Consider the following 20,344-nt stretch of genomic DNA (forward strand, 5'->3'; position numbering starts at 1 on the left):
AAGAAAAGAGCTTCTCAGATTACACTCCTGAACTGATCAAATCAAGAACAAGTCTAATATAAAACAATTACCCTATTATTGCCAGGCATTAACAAAACCCCCAAGTATTTAGGTAAACTCTGCATGCATGTTACATAGTCACAGCATTCAGTTACAGCTGTCCTTGAAAAATACTGGATTATCCACTGCCTTTCCTTCCAAAAACAAACATTTGAAGTGCTGGCTTTTTACTCCTCTTTGATCAAAACAGCACTGTAACTTTTGAGGTAGCAGAGGATTAGTCCAATGTAATATCATGGCTAAAGCTAAAAACAAACAAAAAAGCTAAACCAATTTTAATTTATTTTTTTTTAATCTTTGCTCAGACTATTCTCAGACATCTCATGAATTCTAACAAGCATCATGTTAGTAAGAACATCTGGTAGCTTAGTGGTATGGTAACCCACACTTTTGCCGTGAGCTACCAAACAGATGTTGCTGAAAGGCTTTTTAATTTAGAAGGGCTGCTTCCATAAAATTATCTGATGTATTTCAGCAACTCACATTTGTATTATATTGTACTTGATTGGGATAACAAGAAACACAGAACAGTATTAGAATTCACATATCATCACTATTACAGTGAGGGCCATCACTTGGCATCACTCTCTCGCAGAGAAAGCAATCTAAGCGAAGGTCAAGCCAGCAGGATAAATGTGGCTAGTTTCTGGATTTCAATCATGCCAGTCACAAGTCAGTCACCTTTTGAAAGGTAGTTCATCCTTGCTGCAGTGGCTAGAATTTAACCACAGGCAATTGTGGCAGAGTAAAAATTATAAATAGCTTTTAGATTCTTCCAGTCTTTTATACCCACACACTATTACAGTGATTTACAAAAGAATTTGTACTATGACAATAAATAATAATGTATAATGTTGGGGGAACCAGAGAGGGAAAATGCACACCTTTTAAAAAAGTACATTTTCCAAGTAATGTATTTTACAACTTAAGAAACCTGTAAGAAAAGAAGGGTTGATGGGTAGCCTTTTTGAAAAATAAGCTCTTATTTAGAAGAGCTGGTGGAAGAACAGAAATCTTCAATATAATAGATAATTTAGTACTTTCAGACTCAGAAATTTCTCTCTGATCCACACAGACGCTGACTCAACGGCTCAGGGCTTACTAAACAGAGCATTACAATGACCAACTTCGGTGCTTTGGGAATCACTGACAACAAATACCCAATTACAGGGCTGAAAATGTTCTGCCATTATACTTCTTAGAGGTCACACAATAAAAAGGAAAATGAAACCAAAAATAGTTTTGTTTGGACAAGTTCGCAACTGCTCTAGTGCAGGAAAAAGTGGGCACCAGCAGCACAAGAGGAAAGGCTCACATGAGAGAATCTGAGCTCCCCTTCAGCTTCTTATCCTACCACAGGCAACAGACACCCTTACCTTAAGTGGTAACAAGGAAATAAGAGGAAAACTGTCAGCAATGTTTTGTGAGGAAACATAATAGAAAATTTCTGCAGAAGATCCTGCTAACAGTCTAAAACAAAAGGAAAAGCAAGAAGGCGGCATCTTAAGTAAAGAAAGAAGGCAGTTTGTGCTCTTTAAAGGAGATAAAATGAGACAAAAGCAGGAAATGCTGTCCTTCCCTTATCCCAGAACTTCTTAATGAAAGGTCAAGTATAGCCATCAATCAAGATAAGGAAGAGGCACCAAAGAGATGACCTTGAGGGGAAACATGTAGTCCTCCTCTATATAGAGAAAAGAATACAGTTTCATGCCAACGTTTAAAAAAATAGTAACAAAAATTTAGCACCTGAGATAGACCAAAATCAGACATGCAAGAGCCTATTAAGTCAAGGACTAGCAGCCAAGGAAAAGCCTGCTTCCAAAATCTGCCAGGAGGGCAACGGAATTCTGCTCCTCCGGTCCGGCAGCTTGGCACCTGGTTCAGGAAATGCATCTCCTGAAGCACCCACCCTCACTAGTTGGTTCCTGATAAGCTGAAGGACTCATTACACACACTTTAAACTTCTGGTTTGAAGTTTGTTGCTTTTCTGAAAGAGAATAATTCATTTTCAGTCATGCTTGACCTCACTGTTACGAAAATAGTTTACAATATTCCCCTGCGAGTTATGCTTATGTCGTCATTTTGGGGATGAAAAATCAGATTGTGCAGAATTGCATCTAAAGTAGATAAAATCAAATATCCCTCAAAATCAAATGCAAGTATAAATACTTCATATACTCAAAGCCTTATACTGCTACCCTCCGCTGACTTTCTCAGCCAACAACAGTTCATTTCTATTTCTTGGGCTAGTTTTAAAACAAGGAATTGTTTCAATATCACTCTTTGGGAAAAAATAACAAGTTTACCAGCTCTCGAGGTAGAAAGGCTTCCTCCTGACGAGCCACAATCAGACAGACAGTTTCCCCTTGCTTTGTGCTCCTCAGCACAGCTACGAGCTCTTCCTGGGTCCTGCCAGTGAAGTCCCGTCCATTCACCTACCAGACACAAAAGAACAGAGGATGCCACATCTGTGAGTATGACTGTCTTTTGCTGTTTTCCCCTCATCGAACACAGGTGACATTCAGTGACTGAGAGTAAAGAAGAACTCGCAACAGCTCCCACACTGTCTCCCCCTCTGGCCCTGCACAAATCACTTAACCTTTTTGCCCCCCATTTTCACCATCTGTTAAAGCAGCTCTGAAGTACTTACCCACCTTGCAGGGGGTTTGTGAGGCTTAATTAGTTTGTAAAGCATTCCGAAGATGAAAAGTACAGAAACCAGACCTAAGAATTAAAACTGTTTACCTTAAGAGCTTTCTGAGGTTAGTAAGTAAAAATAACCCCATTAGATGAGACTGTAAGTCACAAAATACCTGAAAAATTTTAAAAAGACCAATTTGAGCAAAATTGCCTTAAAATGAGCCCTCAGCCACCTCGATATTAATCTGAGATTTCTGGACATGGCTGAAGGGGCAAGACATGTTTTGTTTCTAAACTGATACACTTACGTGCTTTAAAAACCAAGACGTTATCACGTTCCCCTTGTTCAAACATCCCATGGACCCTTGTGAAAAACGCGGTTTTCCAAACTTGCAGTGTAAAATACTTCTTGACAAACAAAAGTCATGAGACGTTTTTAAACCACGGTCAAGAACTGTAATTCCATACATCAGTAGTATGTATAAGGAAATAAAATATTTATGCCAAAACCAGCGACCAATACCCAGCAATGCAAATACGATGGATGTTTATCCTAACCTCCAGGATTCTGTCTCCTGACTGCAAACGACCATCTTTTACTGCTGCACCTTTTGGTAAAATATTCTTCACAAAAATTGGACCAGGACCATGTACTGAAGAGTCTCTGGTAACCACAGTGAATCCAAGTCCTTCTGGACCTAGAACGTCAGATAAAGAACTCCCAACATAAATGTCAACAAACAAATGATGGTCATTTAAAGTAAGTAAACAATGTCAGCAACATATCACAAACACTCATTCAGGTTAGCTCTTAAAAGAAGAAAGCAAACAAAAAACTGTAAACATGAGCCTATTTTCTGCATGGTTTAGAGAAGAATTCTATCAATAACAGAACACATGCCCAAATCCTCCTGCAACAGCTACAGATGGAAATACATTTGGATAGCCCACAATAAAGCAAAACAAGCAAGAACTCCAATTTCAAAGCATTTACCTTTTCCCTCTAGGTGGTTTTAGTATCAGTCTTCACATTAATGTCAATAGTCTTTAAAACAAATCAGAGTAATCAGAATTGTTTATTTATGAGCACAAATATAATTTAGCAGGTTTTACTGAAACTTGGTGAAAAGTGGAAAATGTCACATGATTTGAATGCAAAAACTGCTGACAACATGCTGTTAAGAAATGACAAAGTGATATTTCAAAGCTTCCATTAGCGAAGTTGTTTCTTGCTTGGAAATAAACAACCTCAAGTGTTAATAGACAAATGTTTTAACAAATAACTAGGGAGTAAAATCAATATTAGCAAGTATTGCTTATAAGCCACCAAAATCACCCAGGAATAGCAGGGTCCATACAAATCTTTTTATATTGAACAAGATTGCTACCCATCCGATAATTTTCAGAGATATCATCGTGTCAGCATCACATTCCTATAATTGCTAAAAATATAAATCAAAGTTTCAAAATAAAAAGCATTACAACTAAAATGAGAAAAATTCTGAAGTACGTTTTGTTAACGCAAAGCTGAAGAGTTCAGAAGTAAAAATGAGTGATTTAAGTTAAGAAATAACAAAAATAAGAAACAACAGCTTGATTGCATTTGTTATGTGTTAAAAAATAAAGCTACAGTTAGTTTATAAAAGGGCCACTTCTAGTATCAAATCTAACTCTCACCCAAATCAGAGACAGAAGTTAAACAGAAAATATAAATGCTAATTGGGATCTGCCTAAGCACATTTTAGTACATGTGCACAAACCTGTTACTCCATGCAAAGACAGACATCTGCATGGAGCAACAATTAAAGATATACATACAAAATCTGTCCTGCTGACAGCTGAATAAATACAGATTGAAGGAAAAAGTTTGCAGAAAATAGGGCAAGACAGGTGAATCTGTGGTCAACTATTTGGATAACATGAAGCGGAGCAGAGCATATTTTCAAACATGTCTTTAAGAGAATGTCCTAACAGCACTGTGGTCAATTAGCAGATATGAATAAAAATAACGAAGGCTGCCAGCAGACAGTTCAAATATTTATTCTGTACTTGCAAAAAGGCTGAAGCATCTGTTAATATTGCGTGTTGCTAATGTAATACCTTCCAAATGATCAGTAACTGAGATCTTTTAAAAATCAGTAGGTCTGGATAACATGCATCCAAAATTTATGTGAAGCTGACTGTCACGAACATTACCATTCCTTTACCTTTTGAAAGTTTTAGAACATCTAAACTGTGACTAACTTGATTGTACTTTAAATGTCACTGATTTAGTTAAAAGGTATCACTATACAGAACATGACACAGAATTTTTAATCATCTCATCTCCAAAGACTTACCTTTTTTCAGGTCTATTTTTATTTTCTTTGCATTTTTTTTATTGCCAAAGCCCAGAAGGGGAGACAGCGAGGGAGAAGATGATTTTCTACCCAGACGTGTGAGGTTGGGGCTCTTAGTTTGTTGTAGTGTTGCCTGTACCCCTGACTCCAGGGTGCTTGCTCCAGAAAGATTAATTGTTTTCAGAGCAGGTTTTGGATGAACAGGAGGTGGAATCTTTATTTTTGGAACTCCTTCTTCATTATCCAGAAAACAAAGAGGAGCAATAGCAGACTTCTCATATTGTTCTCGATTGCATGGAGGGAGGACTTCCAAGATGACACTTTGAAATTTCATTGCCTGACGGAAGATGTCCTGAGCCCTTTAAAAGAAAGTTACAAAAGTTCACGTAACAAATCAGGACTTGTTTACAGAAAATATGGCAAAAAAAATATCTTAAACATGAAGAAATAACCTTACCTTCACATCTACAGTGTCCTTTTTCTAAAAAGTACACATGAAGTAAGAATTCTAAACTACAGTGTTTCCTTACATTTCAAGTAGGAATAGCTGAAAACGTATCAGCCAGAATAAACTAATGAACAGAATTCTTCATGCAGAGCATCAGGAAGGGAAGTTCTGATGTCAAAAGCTCATCTAAAGGCTCCTGAAGTAACAGCTTGCTCCTTTTTTCAAGTGTGTGTTTGTTACATATTTCCTTGTTGGCACAGAGGCACATTGAGCACTTATGACCAATTGCTCTGGTGGATAAATCTACTCTAAGCAAGCTCAAGACTCCATTTTTCCCAAGTACACACTAACTGCCCCTCAGATTCCTTCATCATCCCTACTGCTACTGCTGGCTGATTCCACAGCAATAAAAAAGGATGAGGGTATGGGATATATGGACATCTTCAGAAGAAATATTGTGACTGCAGAGGGTGCAATAGAAAAGTATGATATGGGATACAGAGACATCAGGGAAAAAAACCTGGTGACCAAAAAGGTGCAACTATTTGTGTGTTTCTACATAAATGGATAAATAAATAGATAGGTATTACATCTTTCAAGCACTAACCTCTTACTAAGGTGGATATATGGACTTGACTAGATGTGCTCAATTGCAACACCAGAAACTGTTACAGCATTTAATGAAACTGCTCCCCTTGAGCTGGCAACATGGTAAAACAATACGACATTTGGGTTCCCATGCATTGCAAGGCAGTTAAGACAAGCCGGCCAAAGCAACTGTTCATAAAGCCTTCCCTGGATTTTGAATAACCCATAGAATTGGTCAATTAAGACATTTTACCAAACTTAGATTCTAAAGGAACAAAAGGAGACTTCTCTCTTTCTACACTGTTCTCTACCACTTTCTGATGAAGTAGACTGATTTTCTTCCATATGCAAGAGACAATTCAAGTACAAACAGAAGTAGTAGTTGAAGAACATTTTGAGAACGAAAAATCAAGAACTGCCGTTTAACAGTATTGGGTCAACAGGGGAAGTAACGGCCACATTAGTCTTTATATAAATCATGGGGTCCTTTTGAGAACAATCTACATTATCTCCTCTCTTTCACATGTATTTGTCAGACAAAGTCAGTATTTTACTGAAGTCTTGGCTTTGGATTTACATTCAGTTACACAACAGCAGCTGATGCTGAAAGTATTCCCAAAAGAAACAATATTTTACATTGATATAGAACGAAGCCCCCGCAAATGTTAAAATCTTGAATACACACCTACTGCTGTCTAGACCAAGAGCCGCACAGTGCCTCCACCTTGCAGCTGTAGGTAGTGGAAGGGAGGGGCTGTTTCAGTAGGGCTTTTGGTAGCACGAAGACACTAAAGTCAGGAGGCAGTCCCAATGGATGCTGCTCTGAGAAAAAACCATCCTGGCCACACCGAGTGTATGTGCACCAAGAGTCAGAATAACCACACTCCCTGAAAGGGAACACTGCCAGAAGAGAAACCTCAAACTTAGAAGAGAACGGTAGCAGAGAGAGTGTTGGGGGGAGGTATTCTTCCAGTATCACACTGAAGGATTAGGTTTCAGAACTGTAACAGCACTGCCCCTCAGTATGTCTGCAGGGGTTATAGGTCACCTGCTCAACCTATAGCCTGGAAGGTTTTCAAGGACAGACCTTACCCTGCCTGGATCACCGAAACCAGAGCATGCTCCCAGAATAAGGATGTGAAGTCTTGACCGAGTTTCTTTCACACCTCATCTTCATCCTTGCAAGTAGCCACTTGGTCATATGTTACAAGGTAATTTAATAACTCAGTTTCAGGAGATGAATATTTAAATATATGAAAGAGAAAATATAAGATCTCCTTCAAACAAAAAATAGTGGAAATAACACAAGACATCCTGTGGGAAAGCCTAAATGCGGTCTTCAGGGGCAAAATAACTAGCTGCACTTCAAAGAGAAAAAATAATGGATGGAGAAATTTACATTTCCTGAGACCCCAAATGCATACTTTAAAGAAATAAGGGAGTCAATTAAAAGAGGTGCTAGAAACTCTGCGACACAACAGAATGTAATTGAATAGATTAACAGCAAATGAAAAAAGCAGACCAACAGTCTATATAAAACTATTATAAACATGGGAATACAGAAACTAGGCTGCAGATATTACAGCTGCAGAAGTAGCAATTATCAGGAGCAATATTAGAAGTCTCTGCTCAAAACAGAAAGGAACAGTATGTAACAGTTTCTGCGAAGTGTTAAAACACCTTTTACAAGGGTTATGAAGAAATGTCAATTTGAAACAAGCAAACAGCTTTCCAAAACCCAAAAAGCAAATCTGATGACTATTTCCAGGTCAATAGTCATTGGGACAATACTTTGACACATCCATTATCATTACCGCATTTCTGTAACTTGGACTTCTGTCAGGTTAGGACACTTATATGTTATGACAGATGAAAACTAAAAGGCATATTCACTGAGATTAATTTCAACCTGGAAAGCTGCTTTCTTTAGCCATTCTCAACAGCCAAGGAGAGAGATGATGCAGAAGACTATTCCAGAACAGGACACGAGACCAGGCTAGAACTTGTCCAAAATACTCCCCCCAGTCCCCAAACGGATGATGAGTCCTCACTGCCCACAGTTCTCCTCAGATCCAACGCCACTGCAACCACACTGCTTGTTACTGTAACATAACAGTGGCTGAGACCTACAAAGTAAGGCTCTGCTCTCAGTCACCTTTTAGTCACTTCTCTCCCTCTGCCAATGACAGAGACATCCCCTAACAAGACTGGCCTCTCTAAACTAACAATTGCCTTTGTAAACATCCAACTCCCAACACTTTACACAAACTTAGAGAAAGCAAAGTGTCCTGCATCTGTCATTTTGAAGGAAAGCCTGACAGGGGACAGGAAGTTTTACTGCAGTATTTCTAACTGTCCCAAAATCTAGTAAACTTACAGAAGAATATGCAGTCCTACACTCCGCATACATCTCATAGGCTTAAAGCCTCTGGAGATCTAGTTACATTCGGAAGAGAACACAAGGGATACAAGAAATTTGTAAAGAACAGATCACATACAATTTTGAAAAGAGAGGTTGTGATTCAGGCAATATCCCATCTGAGAAGGATACGTCTTCATTACAAAACTACACAAATGGGGCAATGAACATTCTAACATGGCAGCAACACTAATGTTCTAATGAAGCTAGTATCTTACGTAGGAACTTTTAACAGGTACAAGAGAATGGCGTGTACTCTATCACTTCAGAATACACGTACCACCAAATATGCAGAAAGCAGCAACTCTAAACCAATCAGTAGGCAAAAATCACTCTCTCAGAAACATGTTAATACCTATACTACAGAACTACGCTGGATTTATGAAAACCTATTTTGCAAATATTTATCCCTAACAGTGAAATTACGTATTTGATTTTAGTCTAGAAACCTTGAACATTTGGCTTACTGTTTAGAAAGTTAAGCCTGAACTCCCTTGAGACCTCAATAGGTTTTTGTTATATTATAAACAGTCACTCAGCTGTCTAAACATATGGATTAAAAGTAAAAACAAATTACTATTTAATTACTAGAGCAAATATCTGTGAAATTTGAGAGGCTATTCTTTTGTGCAACAATGTCACATTAATTCACAGCCGATCAAAGCAACCTGTTAAAGTAATTTGAGATAGATAATAAATGTTATCAGATTTTTAATAAAAGTAGTGAGAGATAAGACTTATCATTTAGCTCAGCCAATCATACTTGGACAGTACTAATATTTTTTAAAAAATTAAAAGCTCAAAAAGCTGCAGCACAAAGAATATTTTATTTGCAAAAGAACTCTAAAAAACATGGTGCAATGTTGACTGATTCTGAAGGTCTTACGAGGAAAAACAAAGAAAAGACTGAAGAAATAACAGAAGAATTAGACAGTGAAGATAACTATTAAAAAACTTAATGCTATTTAAATTTAAGTAAGCACAATAGGTCCAGTAAGACTACAAGATTCCTCTCCTCAAGTTTCACCTTATTTGGAGGTTTCAGAAAGAAAACGACAAAGTTTCTGCCAGGCAGCAATTTTACAGGCATTTTATCTGAAATAAATATTAATCCCTTTGCACAAATCATTTAATAAAACACAGCATTATATAAAATCCTGGCTAGTTAAAAGCATCAGTAAACCAGCACTTACTGTGCAAAGGTTTTATCTGTAAGGTCCACATGGTTAATCTTCACAATGCATTCATTTTCATGGAAAAGTCCATCACGCCTCGATCTGCTATTTTCTTCAATACCACGGATGAAGAGTCCCAGCATCCTAAAAGGCCAAAAAAAAAAAGTGAAAACTATCCTTATTCTGCTGGTATGAATTTATAGCAACTAAAAATAGATATTAATCTCTATTGTGTATGAGATGAGATAGAGTAGACCATTATGAAGTGCTTAACCTAGAGAAAGAATTTCCAGCTCACCCTTTAGTTAAAGGGAGGGGATTGAAAGAAGCACTAAGAAAAATTGCTGGCCACTAATGCTATATTACTTGCTAGAACTTCGGGAAGCATTAAGTCCTATAGATCATACTTGGAGAAACAGAGAAAAACATTTAGATCTCCTCATCCAGTTAAAAATTCCCATGTATCTTACACAGTATTTTTCTGCCACCAAGTAAGATTACATTGCTTCACGCTCCAAAGAAAAGCACAAACAGATTAAAAACAACTTTCTAACTTGATTGTAATAAACTAAATGAGCATTAGAATAAGATAAAAAATAACCACTATTTCCACATCTGAAAAATCTCTGAAAATTTTCAGTTGCCAAAGCCCCTTGTTTTGATACATGACAGCAATAATATTTATTCATATGGCAGGAGAGCAGCAGAATATCAAAACCTAAAGTTGTTTGTTGCCAGGTTATGTGCAAATGGTGAACTGAGGTGCAGCACAGAAACTTCTAGTAATGTGTTAATTGAACAGCTGTGGGTGGTGCAAAATTCCAGTTTGGTCAACTCTGCTGGGAGCACTAAGCTATTTCTGAAGCATCTCTGTACTGCAGACTACAACTCAACATAGATATATCCAACGATACCAGTATAATGTCCAAAAAACCTGACAACTGCATGTTTGTGAAGACCTTTTATGATCAAATTTTATCCACTAAATTTCCATACCATATCAGCATCAGACAGATGACCTTTAGAGACCATTTTCTATGGGTTATACTCCATAAAATATTGATGTGCAATTTCCAACGTGCCAGCACTCCAGTCACAAAACCAAAGTCTTGTATTTCTTCTCAAATTCATGACTGTCCCTTATATTTAAGTCTGTTCAACAGATTCACAGCATGCCGTTAACTATTTCAAATGACACTATATTCACTGTGCATCTGATTTAGATTTACTGTATAATAAGATTTAAAAATTTCTTTTTTCGTCATATCAACGTACTTTAAGGGAAAACTTGGTTCCTACTTAATATTACTTCTTCAAAACATCTACCAGAAGAAAAGAGAATCTTTATGGGATAAATTAAATCATTGTGTTACCCTTCACTTAAGGATTCAAAGGGGCAGTGGTGGTGAGAGGCACAGCCCTCTACTGATGACAAACATCAAACTTCTGGCAATCAAACCCCTAAACCCTAAGAACTAATGAAATAAACTTATGTGAAGATGCAAACCAATACAGCAGCGAAACACAAGAAATAACAAATTAAGTCGGTTGCTCCCTAATCCTTGTGCTTAGATGCTACATCCATGTAATGCAACAGCACTGCTCACTTGTCTGAAACTTGTGTGCGCTGTAGTACCCCAATGAATGGCTTGAGTTACATATGCTGTGGCAGCTTGAATTCATTGCGCCATTACTTTTTTTCCACAGCCTCAGTTTTAGCATTATCTTAATGCACTATTAAATTTTAATTTCCCTTTTTAATGATATCTAAGTGAAAAAGAAAGGGGGAAAATTATTTCCATTAGTTTTGTAGATCCTGTATAAACTAAGACTTTGTAAATTAATACAATGTTTTAACTACCTCTAGAAAAATTCTGCTCTCAGCAGCACTAGGCTAAAGCCTGCATTACCTTATTAGAAGATAACTTTACAACTGAAATACCAGACCAAGTTAGTTACAGCCGGCATGCCCCCATAAATTGTATCATGTTATTATCAGTAATAAAAGATGCTCTTCCGTACTTTCCCATGTTATGAAGAGATAAAATCCATAACTAGTCTCAGGCTTGATAAAGTAAGAGGGATGAGCGATTTCAGCCACTCTAGCGCTTTTACAAAGATATTGGTACGGTTCTGCCAGGGGTCATTAAAATTTCAAGATAACTGTTTAAACAAGTAGTCTCTCTTATCAAAACCCCCTTTGTTCTGAGGAATCCCCCAAAGCATTACTAAATAAGGACATATTAACATGCAGGCAACACACATGTCACTTTTTCTTCATGAATGTCTTCAAAAGCTGCACCCAACACAGGGATACTTCAGAACAGTGTTACAGTCACAATAATTACTGATTTTAATAGCTTGCGATTTCATCACATTTTTTACCTAATGATCTTGAAACACAGTGTGTACACTACAACCCCTATGGCACACCTATAACAAAGAACTATTGTCTGTGCTTCATGGTGGGATAAAACACACAAGTGCCCTTCTCAAGACAAACAGGCAGCCTGCAAAATCAAGGACACAACTCAGATATTCTACAGTTCCCATCAAAGACCAACTTTCTTCTTGAGACAGTGAAGACTTTTTTCTAGGCAGCAGGTGGACATCTAGTTTCCCTTTTGGCAAATAAAACATTCTGAATGAATTTGGGTCCACTTACAAACTCAGATCTTGCTGAGAAAGTGTTTACACACACAGATCTTTACAAGGCAACTTAATCCCTCACATTCTCTGTCCCACGTTAAAGTTGACAAGTGAAAAAAAAAAACCATTTAAGAATTAGACAGTTTCTACTTTTGCAATAATTGTCTTTGTGTTACAGGCAGCCATTTTACTATAAAGTAGTGTCACTAACGGTTCTGGCAATTTCCCATCTCTTATTCAGGGCTGCCAGTGTCAAATTAACTCTCCAACTAAGACTCTGTATGTCAAATTTCAGCCTAGAATTATTTATTTATTTAAATTTTTTTACATTTGAGTTACATAGCTTGAAAAACAGTTATAATGAAAACGCTGACACAGTCTTAACTACAGTACATCAATATGAGCATGCTGCTATAATAGGCTTTTGTGATCTCAACAGACTATGCTAAATCATTTATAATTAAAGTAATTGTATTGTGACAAAGAAAAGTTCATGGTATAGTGCACATTTTATAAATGCTCTACAACCAAATCTGAAAGGTGGCTTGAAAAATATGAGGCATGACCAGGAAAGCAAATTTTTTGACATTTCTTGTCTGATACGTCACTAAGAAAGGACTTATGCAGAAAAATCCAACTGGGGGGTGGGGTGGTGGCACTGATGACAACTACCACCACCCCAAACAAAAAAAAATAACACACCCCCAACACCCACCCAACACCACAAAAAAAAACAACTAACCCCCTAGCCCCCACACCTTTACTATTATTCTACAGCAGATGCAACTAAAAGGACACATAAGAAAAAGAGGTTGGTATTGTTCGGTATGTATCTTAGACTAGTAAATATTTTGGTAATGAAAGAGTATCATAAACCAATTTTCTTTTAAGCGTTTCATCTCCTTATGGTTAAATAGCAGGTATTGTAAAAGAACCACAACTGAAATCTTTTCATTAATACATAATACATTTCTTGAGCAATGCAGAAAATATCTTACCTTCCACTCAAAGATGAAAAAAAGGGCACTACATGTATTCCCAAGGGTCCACCTTCCCCAGAAATCTCCACTGTTTTTGTCATTTCACTAAAAAAGAGCACAGGGAAACATCCTCCGTTAAAAACAAATTCCTGAGTGATCAGATAGCAGAAAGGATAGAAAAAATATTTGACTCAGAGCTCACTAATGTATAAAAATATGATGAAATGTAAAATGGCTATTGAATTCTTTGAATTTTTTTAGACACATAGCATTTGTATACTTTGCAAAGGAAAGACACCAAGTACTAGACATTTTCCTAAGCCAACCCTTAAGTAAATTAACCAGAATATTACAGAAAAAGCTTTTAAGTCAGAAGAGACTTCACCATTAAAAAAAAAGTTCTATGTGTTTTTAATTTAAGCTCCATGTCAGCTGCTTCAGTCAGTGTCTCCATGTAGACACATTATAAACATGAAGATCACACAATAAGGACATCTAGCCAGTAAGCAGATTAGTCAAATCATATTTAAATAACTTTATTTCTGCCCTCAGTTGCATATAAATTCACTTACAAACAAAGAACGAAACAAACTGTCATCAAAACTGCAACTCAGCACATTTTATCAGGAAGTTTCCTTCCTCAAACACCATTATCAAACCCCTGTATTATCTCTAACCGATTTTTGCTGTTTCACGGCTATGTGCTGTTTCACTTCCTATTGAGTACAGCGACCTTAACTCTATTCTGGGTGATCATACTTGAAAAGGAAGGTATTTGAATTGGCTAAAACATTAAAAAAATGTAAAGAAAGGAGTAAAGTCTGTATCCTAACAGATTATATTCCTTCTTTCTATACTAGTCGACAAGTACTGGAACACCCTCCCCTCAAACTGTACTGAACACCATCAACGCTCAGGATTAGTGGCCAGTGGACAACTACCGGGTATTTCCATTTACAGTAGAACACTAATGCATTCAAGCTGTAAGAAGTTCTACACTTGCATGCCAATCCTATAACATTTACAGAACACGTAAAACTGAACCAAATGGCCACTTTATATACTGCCACGAGTTAAACGTTCAGCCTAACTGATGCAGGTGCAGGCTTCTGCCGCGAAAAAAGACTTGTGCTCGCTCCCCAAAAGCCACACAACAGATCCAGAGTGCACATCCGCAGGGTGAGAAAAACGACCAAGACAACTCTTGCGCACCACCCCATCCTCCCCCGCAAATGATGTTTTCCTAGTACAACGATGTCCTCTGGGATCAGCTGACTAATCTCACTGACCCATGGTCTTATGATCATTTGATTTGATTCAAGAATCAGCAGAAATACACAGGTATAAGGGATGAATCTGTGACCACCCTTGAAGTGACAACACAGTTACATCAGATGAGACACAACATAAAAACACAGGGCACAGCTAAGCTCTCCCAAAAGGAGGAGAATTACTGCAAATGATCTTAAGACAAATTCTTCCTAATTTGTCTTTGTTTCCCTAATAAAGCATGAGTATTTTCTTATTTTGTTATGAACCTCCAGTTCCAGAATGATTAATCAGAAGCAACTTGCCCTAGATACAGTAATTCTTAGCTTGGCCAGCTAAATATGAAATAGAACTGGTTTATATAATTTTCTTTTGGTTTTGGAGTTTGGGGGAGTGGGAGTTGTTTGTTGGGAGTTTTGGAGAGGGCTTGTTTCTTTCTAAAAATTATTCTTCCAAAAAGGGTGACACTAGAATGAATTTGTATACCATAAACCTTAAACGGACAGACCCTGAAAAACAAACCACCACTGATCTCAACACAACAGATTTTCATGCTACTGTATTTGTAACACAGGCATGATTAACAGGCATTTCTACTTGCTGATTTTTTTATTTCCTGTATTCTTCTCTCTTCATGAATTAAACAGAAGTCCTGACAAAATCTTCCTGTAAGTTTTTTTAGAAAACATTTTTGTCTAGTGAAAATGGTCAGAATAGCTAATCAAGGTGGTTACCAAAACCTCAAAAATGCATGCACAGGAAATTAATTCTTCTTTCAGTTCCTTCTTCTACTTCCTCCAATTCTCTTAACAGAGACAAAAAAAAAAAAAAAAAAGGCTACTTTTATGTCTTTTGAACTTCTATAGAATCAAAACATATGAGCAAATTCAGTAGACAAATCCTACAGATCCAGAAAATAATCAGTAGTAGTGAATGGACTTTCATTTGTACTTGGAAAACTTAAGCAAGTTACAGCTGTCCCCAGATAACCCCATGTTGCTTCAGTACTCACGGGAGGAGCTGTCTTCCCAAGCAACTGTAAAACAGAGCAGGAATTTTTTTGAGGGCTATCATGATAGACAGGCTAGCTGTCATATTAAATCAATGCACTTACAGTTACAAGTGGGCTCAAAGCCAAAGAAAACATACAAGTTTATTTTTAAATCTAACATGAAATCTACATACTAAGAAAAACAGGCTTCTTTGTGAAAACAAATAGCCCACATGTACATTGTACATTACTTTTAAAAACATTGTGGCACATCCTGAAACTTATGGACATATCAAAGCACTAAATATCCAGAGTAAGAGGTCACTCTGTATACACATACATAAAAAAGGTTCTTCAGAATTATATTTTTTATTAAAAAAAAAATTAGTCAGAATGACTTTTAATTCTCAAACAAATGTGATTCTCTGTTACATCGGAGAAGTAAACTGCCCTTCACAACAACTCTAACAGATCTTTTAGGACATATTTTTATATTTTATCTATGAAAGCCTGACAGTTAAATCAATTAAAAATCAGGATATCTAGGATTCGGCATTTTTGTTGTTGTTTAGGAACCTCAAAGATTAGAGACTCGGAAAAATCTGACATCATTCGCTCATGGTGTCCATCTTCCAGCAGGTTTAATCTGCCCACAAGAACAGCTGAACTCCAGCAGTGCACCACACTGGCTTACAGTTTACACTGTGCTGGAGAAAGTACTCGGGAATAGAGCCATAGCTGACTGAGATCCCAAACAGCGTGAGCTTTAAGAATACTAAGTACTAAACGCCACAGGCACAAGGGACACCAAGGTGCTGGGACTCTTCAGTTTGATGGAGTGAAGTTAAAAAACTGAACGAAGAGGATGGGAAAACGCAGAATGGGTCTCCACTGCCAGTTGATAGCTGTGATACTGACAACAGAGTAATTTATGTGTTTTCTACAGACACTAAAAAAACCCCAAAACAACCACACACCACAACCCCCAAAATAGGAAAAAAATAAATTCCGAAAGTTAGTAACCTACCAGTGACCTACTTCTATTTTGAGTCTCCCCTATACATCCCAAGTACATTTTTGCAGTAAAAGAAAAAACCAAGACTGGCCTATTGAGTCAGTATAAAAGACCTGGTGTCCAACTGGTAGCTGGGGATGAGAAGCCGGGAGCATTGGTGAGCAATGCACAGAGGGTGCCTCGTGTCCTACACCGCTAGTATCTTTTGCATGTTTTTCAAGGAGCACACAGAGCTCCTACCTCAGACAGCACTGTCCTTGCTGACTTTGCAGCCCAATTTCTATGGGACACATATAGATGTGTTCTTACAGCAATTAAGTGTATTTTTTAAAAAGCATTTATCTCCGTGCAATTTATCACGGCTGCAGGGTTCACCCCAACTAGACACATGGACTCAGGCTTCTTTAAATGGATGCTGGCACCTCCCTTACTCTTGCTGCACTGAAGGTGCCTTGGAGGTCTCTGTGCAAAGAGAACACCTGCCTAGCATGACCTGATTGTGGCATCCAAGACCACATTCAACACTGTACTATTGATTTTTAACCTGAAGAAGCTGTCATCATTTACTATTTAAATTCTTCACTGCTTGATGTTTATTGATTTCTGCCAGATTCTTTACAGTCTATCACATTTGTCAGGAAGGCTTGCCATGCATAATATTAAAAACGTTGATGAGTACAGTTTAGCAAAAAGAGAGATAGAGAGGATGCATGCATGTGTATAGTGAGCATGCACAGCAGTCCATTTGTAAGACGGAAAGCTAAATTTAAATGCAGTGTTGCACATTCCGATCAGATTGGCAGCGCCCTTGCTGTCGAATACTATAGCTCCCTCTCCTGAAAACTCCATCAAGAATTTGCAGTTTGTCAGTTATGCAATGGGAAAAGATCTGTTGGTTGAAAGCTCCTCTGCAAACTATCCAATAATACTGAAGACCCAATCTCAAACACTGAGCACACTAATGCTTAAAAGGGATGTCTCTCCAGAAATAAACATTTGGGAGTTTTGCGGCATGACCTGGTTCACTTTGACCTTCCCCAATTACCAATGCTAGAAGAATCTTAGTAGGATTGCTCTTGGAGAATGCAGCAGGTGCAGCCTAAAGCAGATTGGTCTTGCAACGTACTGAAGACAGCACCTCAGAGAAAGCTGCTTTCTGCATGGGTTACTGGGCAAAACTTGTCATCGTGTGTGTCACAAGAATCTACTGCCTGAGTAAACGCAGGCCAATTATTTATCATTCCACTGGCATATTCTTTTCCCATTTTAGTCTTATTCAACACTTGCATGTAAGTCTTCCACCCAGGCACAACATGACAAAGCCAGAATCTTTCGATAGATCACTAAATTCCTCAGATGTTTTTAAGAAAAGGTACAGATTAGTAAGCTGCTATATCTGGAAAAACCTCTTAGCGCAGGATGTCAATGTTTCCCTTGCAATCAGAAAAGCACAGCTGATATTCTGAACACGCTTTGTGGTGGTTTTATTGACCACAGCAAAAAGGCAAAGAAAATGTCACTCAGATGCACAAAGCTCACAGATGGAAGTTAAGCTACTTCCCTGCTTGCTCTTCACTTGCACCTCCAGCACCACCAGCCAACGCTGCTGTTCCAGGGGAGGAGACCACCCAGTAATAAGGGGTACCTGACATTTGGTAGCGAGCACAGGCAGACAGGCGAGGTCAGGTTATTAAAGGGAATTTTCAAGAGGAAGCATACACAGATTTATCCAAATAAAAAGGGTGATGACTGTCCATGTACTACCACTACTAATCAAAACAGTACGGTTACTGATGGTAATAAAGTATTTGCACCCATTTTTCCAGAGAGGCTTCCTGAGTAGCCAGCTCAACTAAAGCTGTCAGCATATTTCCCAACCGCCTCCTACCCCTTTTTCCACATTTCTCCTTCCCTCTTTTAAACTGCATGCTCAAAGCTCTGACAAAAATGTCTTGAAAGGCCTGAACAAGAAACTGGAGCTCAAGATGTTAAATAGAGTGAACACACTCAAGTAATGAAAATCTGAGCAGTATCTAAGTAGGGATGGAGAGCACCCTACACGGAGAAGGGAAAGCAACTGAACAGGCAGTCGAAAAGGAGTTTTCCAAACAGTTAAGGAAACTGCTCAACCTCTGTTAGAGGAGGCACTCGCATTTCAGCTGCTCCATTCTACACAAAACTAAAACTATCCACAAAATTTAAATATTTACTATGAAATAATGTCAGAATCTTCCACTTTCAGGTTTCAGGAGGTAACTAATCACCTGCTCCTAACAAAAAGATGTTGATCTAGCAAAAATGCTACTGAAATCCAGTTCCCTGCCCCGCCCCCCCCCCCAATAAATCAATCAATCAATCAGTTCTCACAAGATTAACTGTCTAAACGTTTAGAGAAAAAAACAGCCAGCCTGCAGGCACCAGGTTTTTGTGTCTTTTTTTCTTTAAATCAAGTTGTTCCAAATCTGTGTTGTTAGATTAATGAAAGGCACAGTAGGTTAAAAAAAAAAAAGGAAAATACAGAGAAGAAAAAAACGCTGTCGTTACGCTTTAATTATGTATCTACAGTGCTTAAACCAAGGAACTGACCCTGACCTCTGCTAAAAAGAAGTGGGCAGACAGCAAAACAGAACATAATGAAAACACGTAATGAATTATCTACGCATAAATTACCCTTTGAGTTCCAACTAATCCTGCTAATAATGTAAACATCCACTTCCAAGCAGATTTGTGTTTACTGTTCCTTAACACCGTCATTTTTACTAAGAAAAGCAAGGTTTTCAAAACCAGTATTTTCTATGTGTAGTGTGCGTTAAAGGTTGTGTTGAATTTCTACCTGACCTCTGTAGAGTATCAAGACCCTGCTGTTACTTTAAAAATCTTTCAGTCCTAGTCCGGGACATGAAGGGAAGCAAGGAAAAAATACCAAATTTTATACACTCATGGCATTAGCTTGGCTTCACTTACTCTAAACATCATCTTTACTAGGAAATAAATTTAAAAATCCACCTTCAGAAATTACAAGAGGATAGTCACTAGTCCTGTATTTATTTATTCCATTTTTTTAAAAAAGTGCCTATAACCCAAGGTTTCAAGTCTCTCTTCTAGCAAAGTTCAGCTCCCCAAAGGTCAAATTAAAATTTTCAGACTCCCAAAAGATACTGTCCTGAAAAGTTGCCCAGTACTGTTAAAATGAATTTTTTAAGAGAATCCAAGCCAAGAAACCTCCTTCCTATTAGCTTCTGAATACAGTAGCTAAAAAATCCTCCACACTGCCACTCGTTCCATTTATCCAACATACAACTAATTTTACCTACTTAAATCAGTGAACTAGTTTTCTTCAAATGGAATGATTTTCCTGCTTAGAGAGAAACATAAAACGAGCCAGGTCTGAAGCCTTTAACTTCAACGGACTAGACTTCATAATCATAAAATATTAATCACGGTACTCTTTTTTTTTTTTTTCTGCCTCCCTCTGAAACACCTATTATTGGCTGTAGTTAAGAGAAGGGACAGTGACCTCAGACAGGTTGGTGCTCTGGTGAGAAGGCTCAGATAATTTTCTTAGGTGACTAGATGCTATTTTGCTTAAGTGCTGTAGGTCATAGTGATTACCAAATTTAGTGACAGGGAAGAATGTATTTAGTTAAAGCTGCAGGGACAATAGTGGTTTTCTTTCTTTCATAGCATGGAGTAGCTCACAGGCTTAAATATTAGCTTCATTAACATCACTTAACTAACATGGCTTATTAAAATGTAGGCTTAAGGTGTCAT

At 37.8% G+C, this 20,344-nt stretch overlaps 1 protein-coding gene across 5 annotated transcripts in view; it reads right to left on the reverse strand.

The window, feature by feature from the left end:
- PARD3B (par-3 family cell polarity regulator beta) overlaps window positions 1–20,344 on the reverse strand; it is a 412,825-nt gene that overhangs the window by 216,921 nt on the left and 175,560 nt on the right. For all 5 annotated transcript variants that reach the window (XM_080400254.1, XM_080400256.1, XM_080400255.1 and 2 more), the window contains 5 exons: window positions 13,317–13,403; window positions 9,688–9,813; window positions 5,040–5,398; window positions 3,259–3,398; window positions 2,367–2,495 (listed from right to left, as the gene is read on the reverse strand). In XM_080400254.1, the coding sequence (XP_080256380.1) occupies window positions 2,367–2,495; window positions 3,259–3,398; window positions 5,040–5,398; window positions 9,688–9,813; window positions 13,317–13,403 (841 nt within the window). The remainder of the gene's footprint in view (window positions 1–2,366; window positions 2,496–3,258; window positions 3,399–5,039; window positions 5,399–9,687; window positions 9,814–13,316; window positions 13,404–20,344) is intronic.

Source organism: Falco punctatus (genome assembly GCF_963210335.1).
Source record: "Falco punctatus genome assembly, chromosome: 8".
Classification (NCBI taxonomy): Eukaryota; Metazoa; Chordata; class Aves; order Falconiformes; family Falconidae; genus Falco; species Falco punctatus.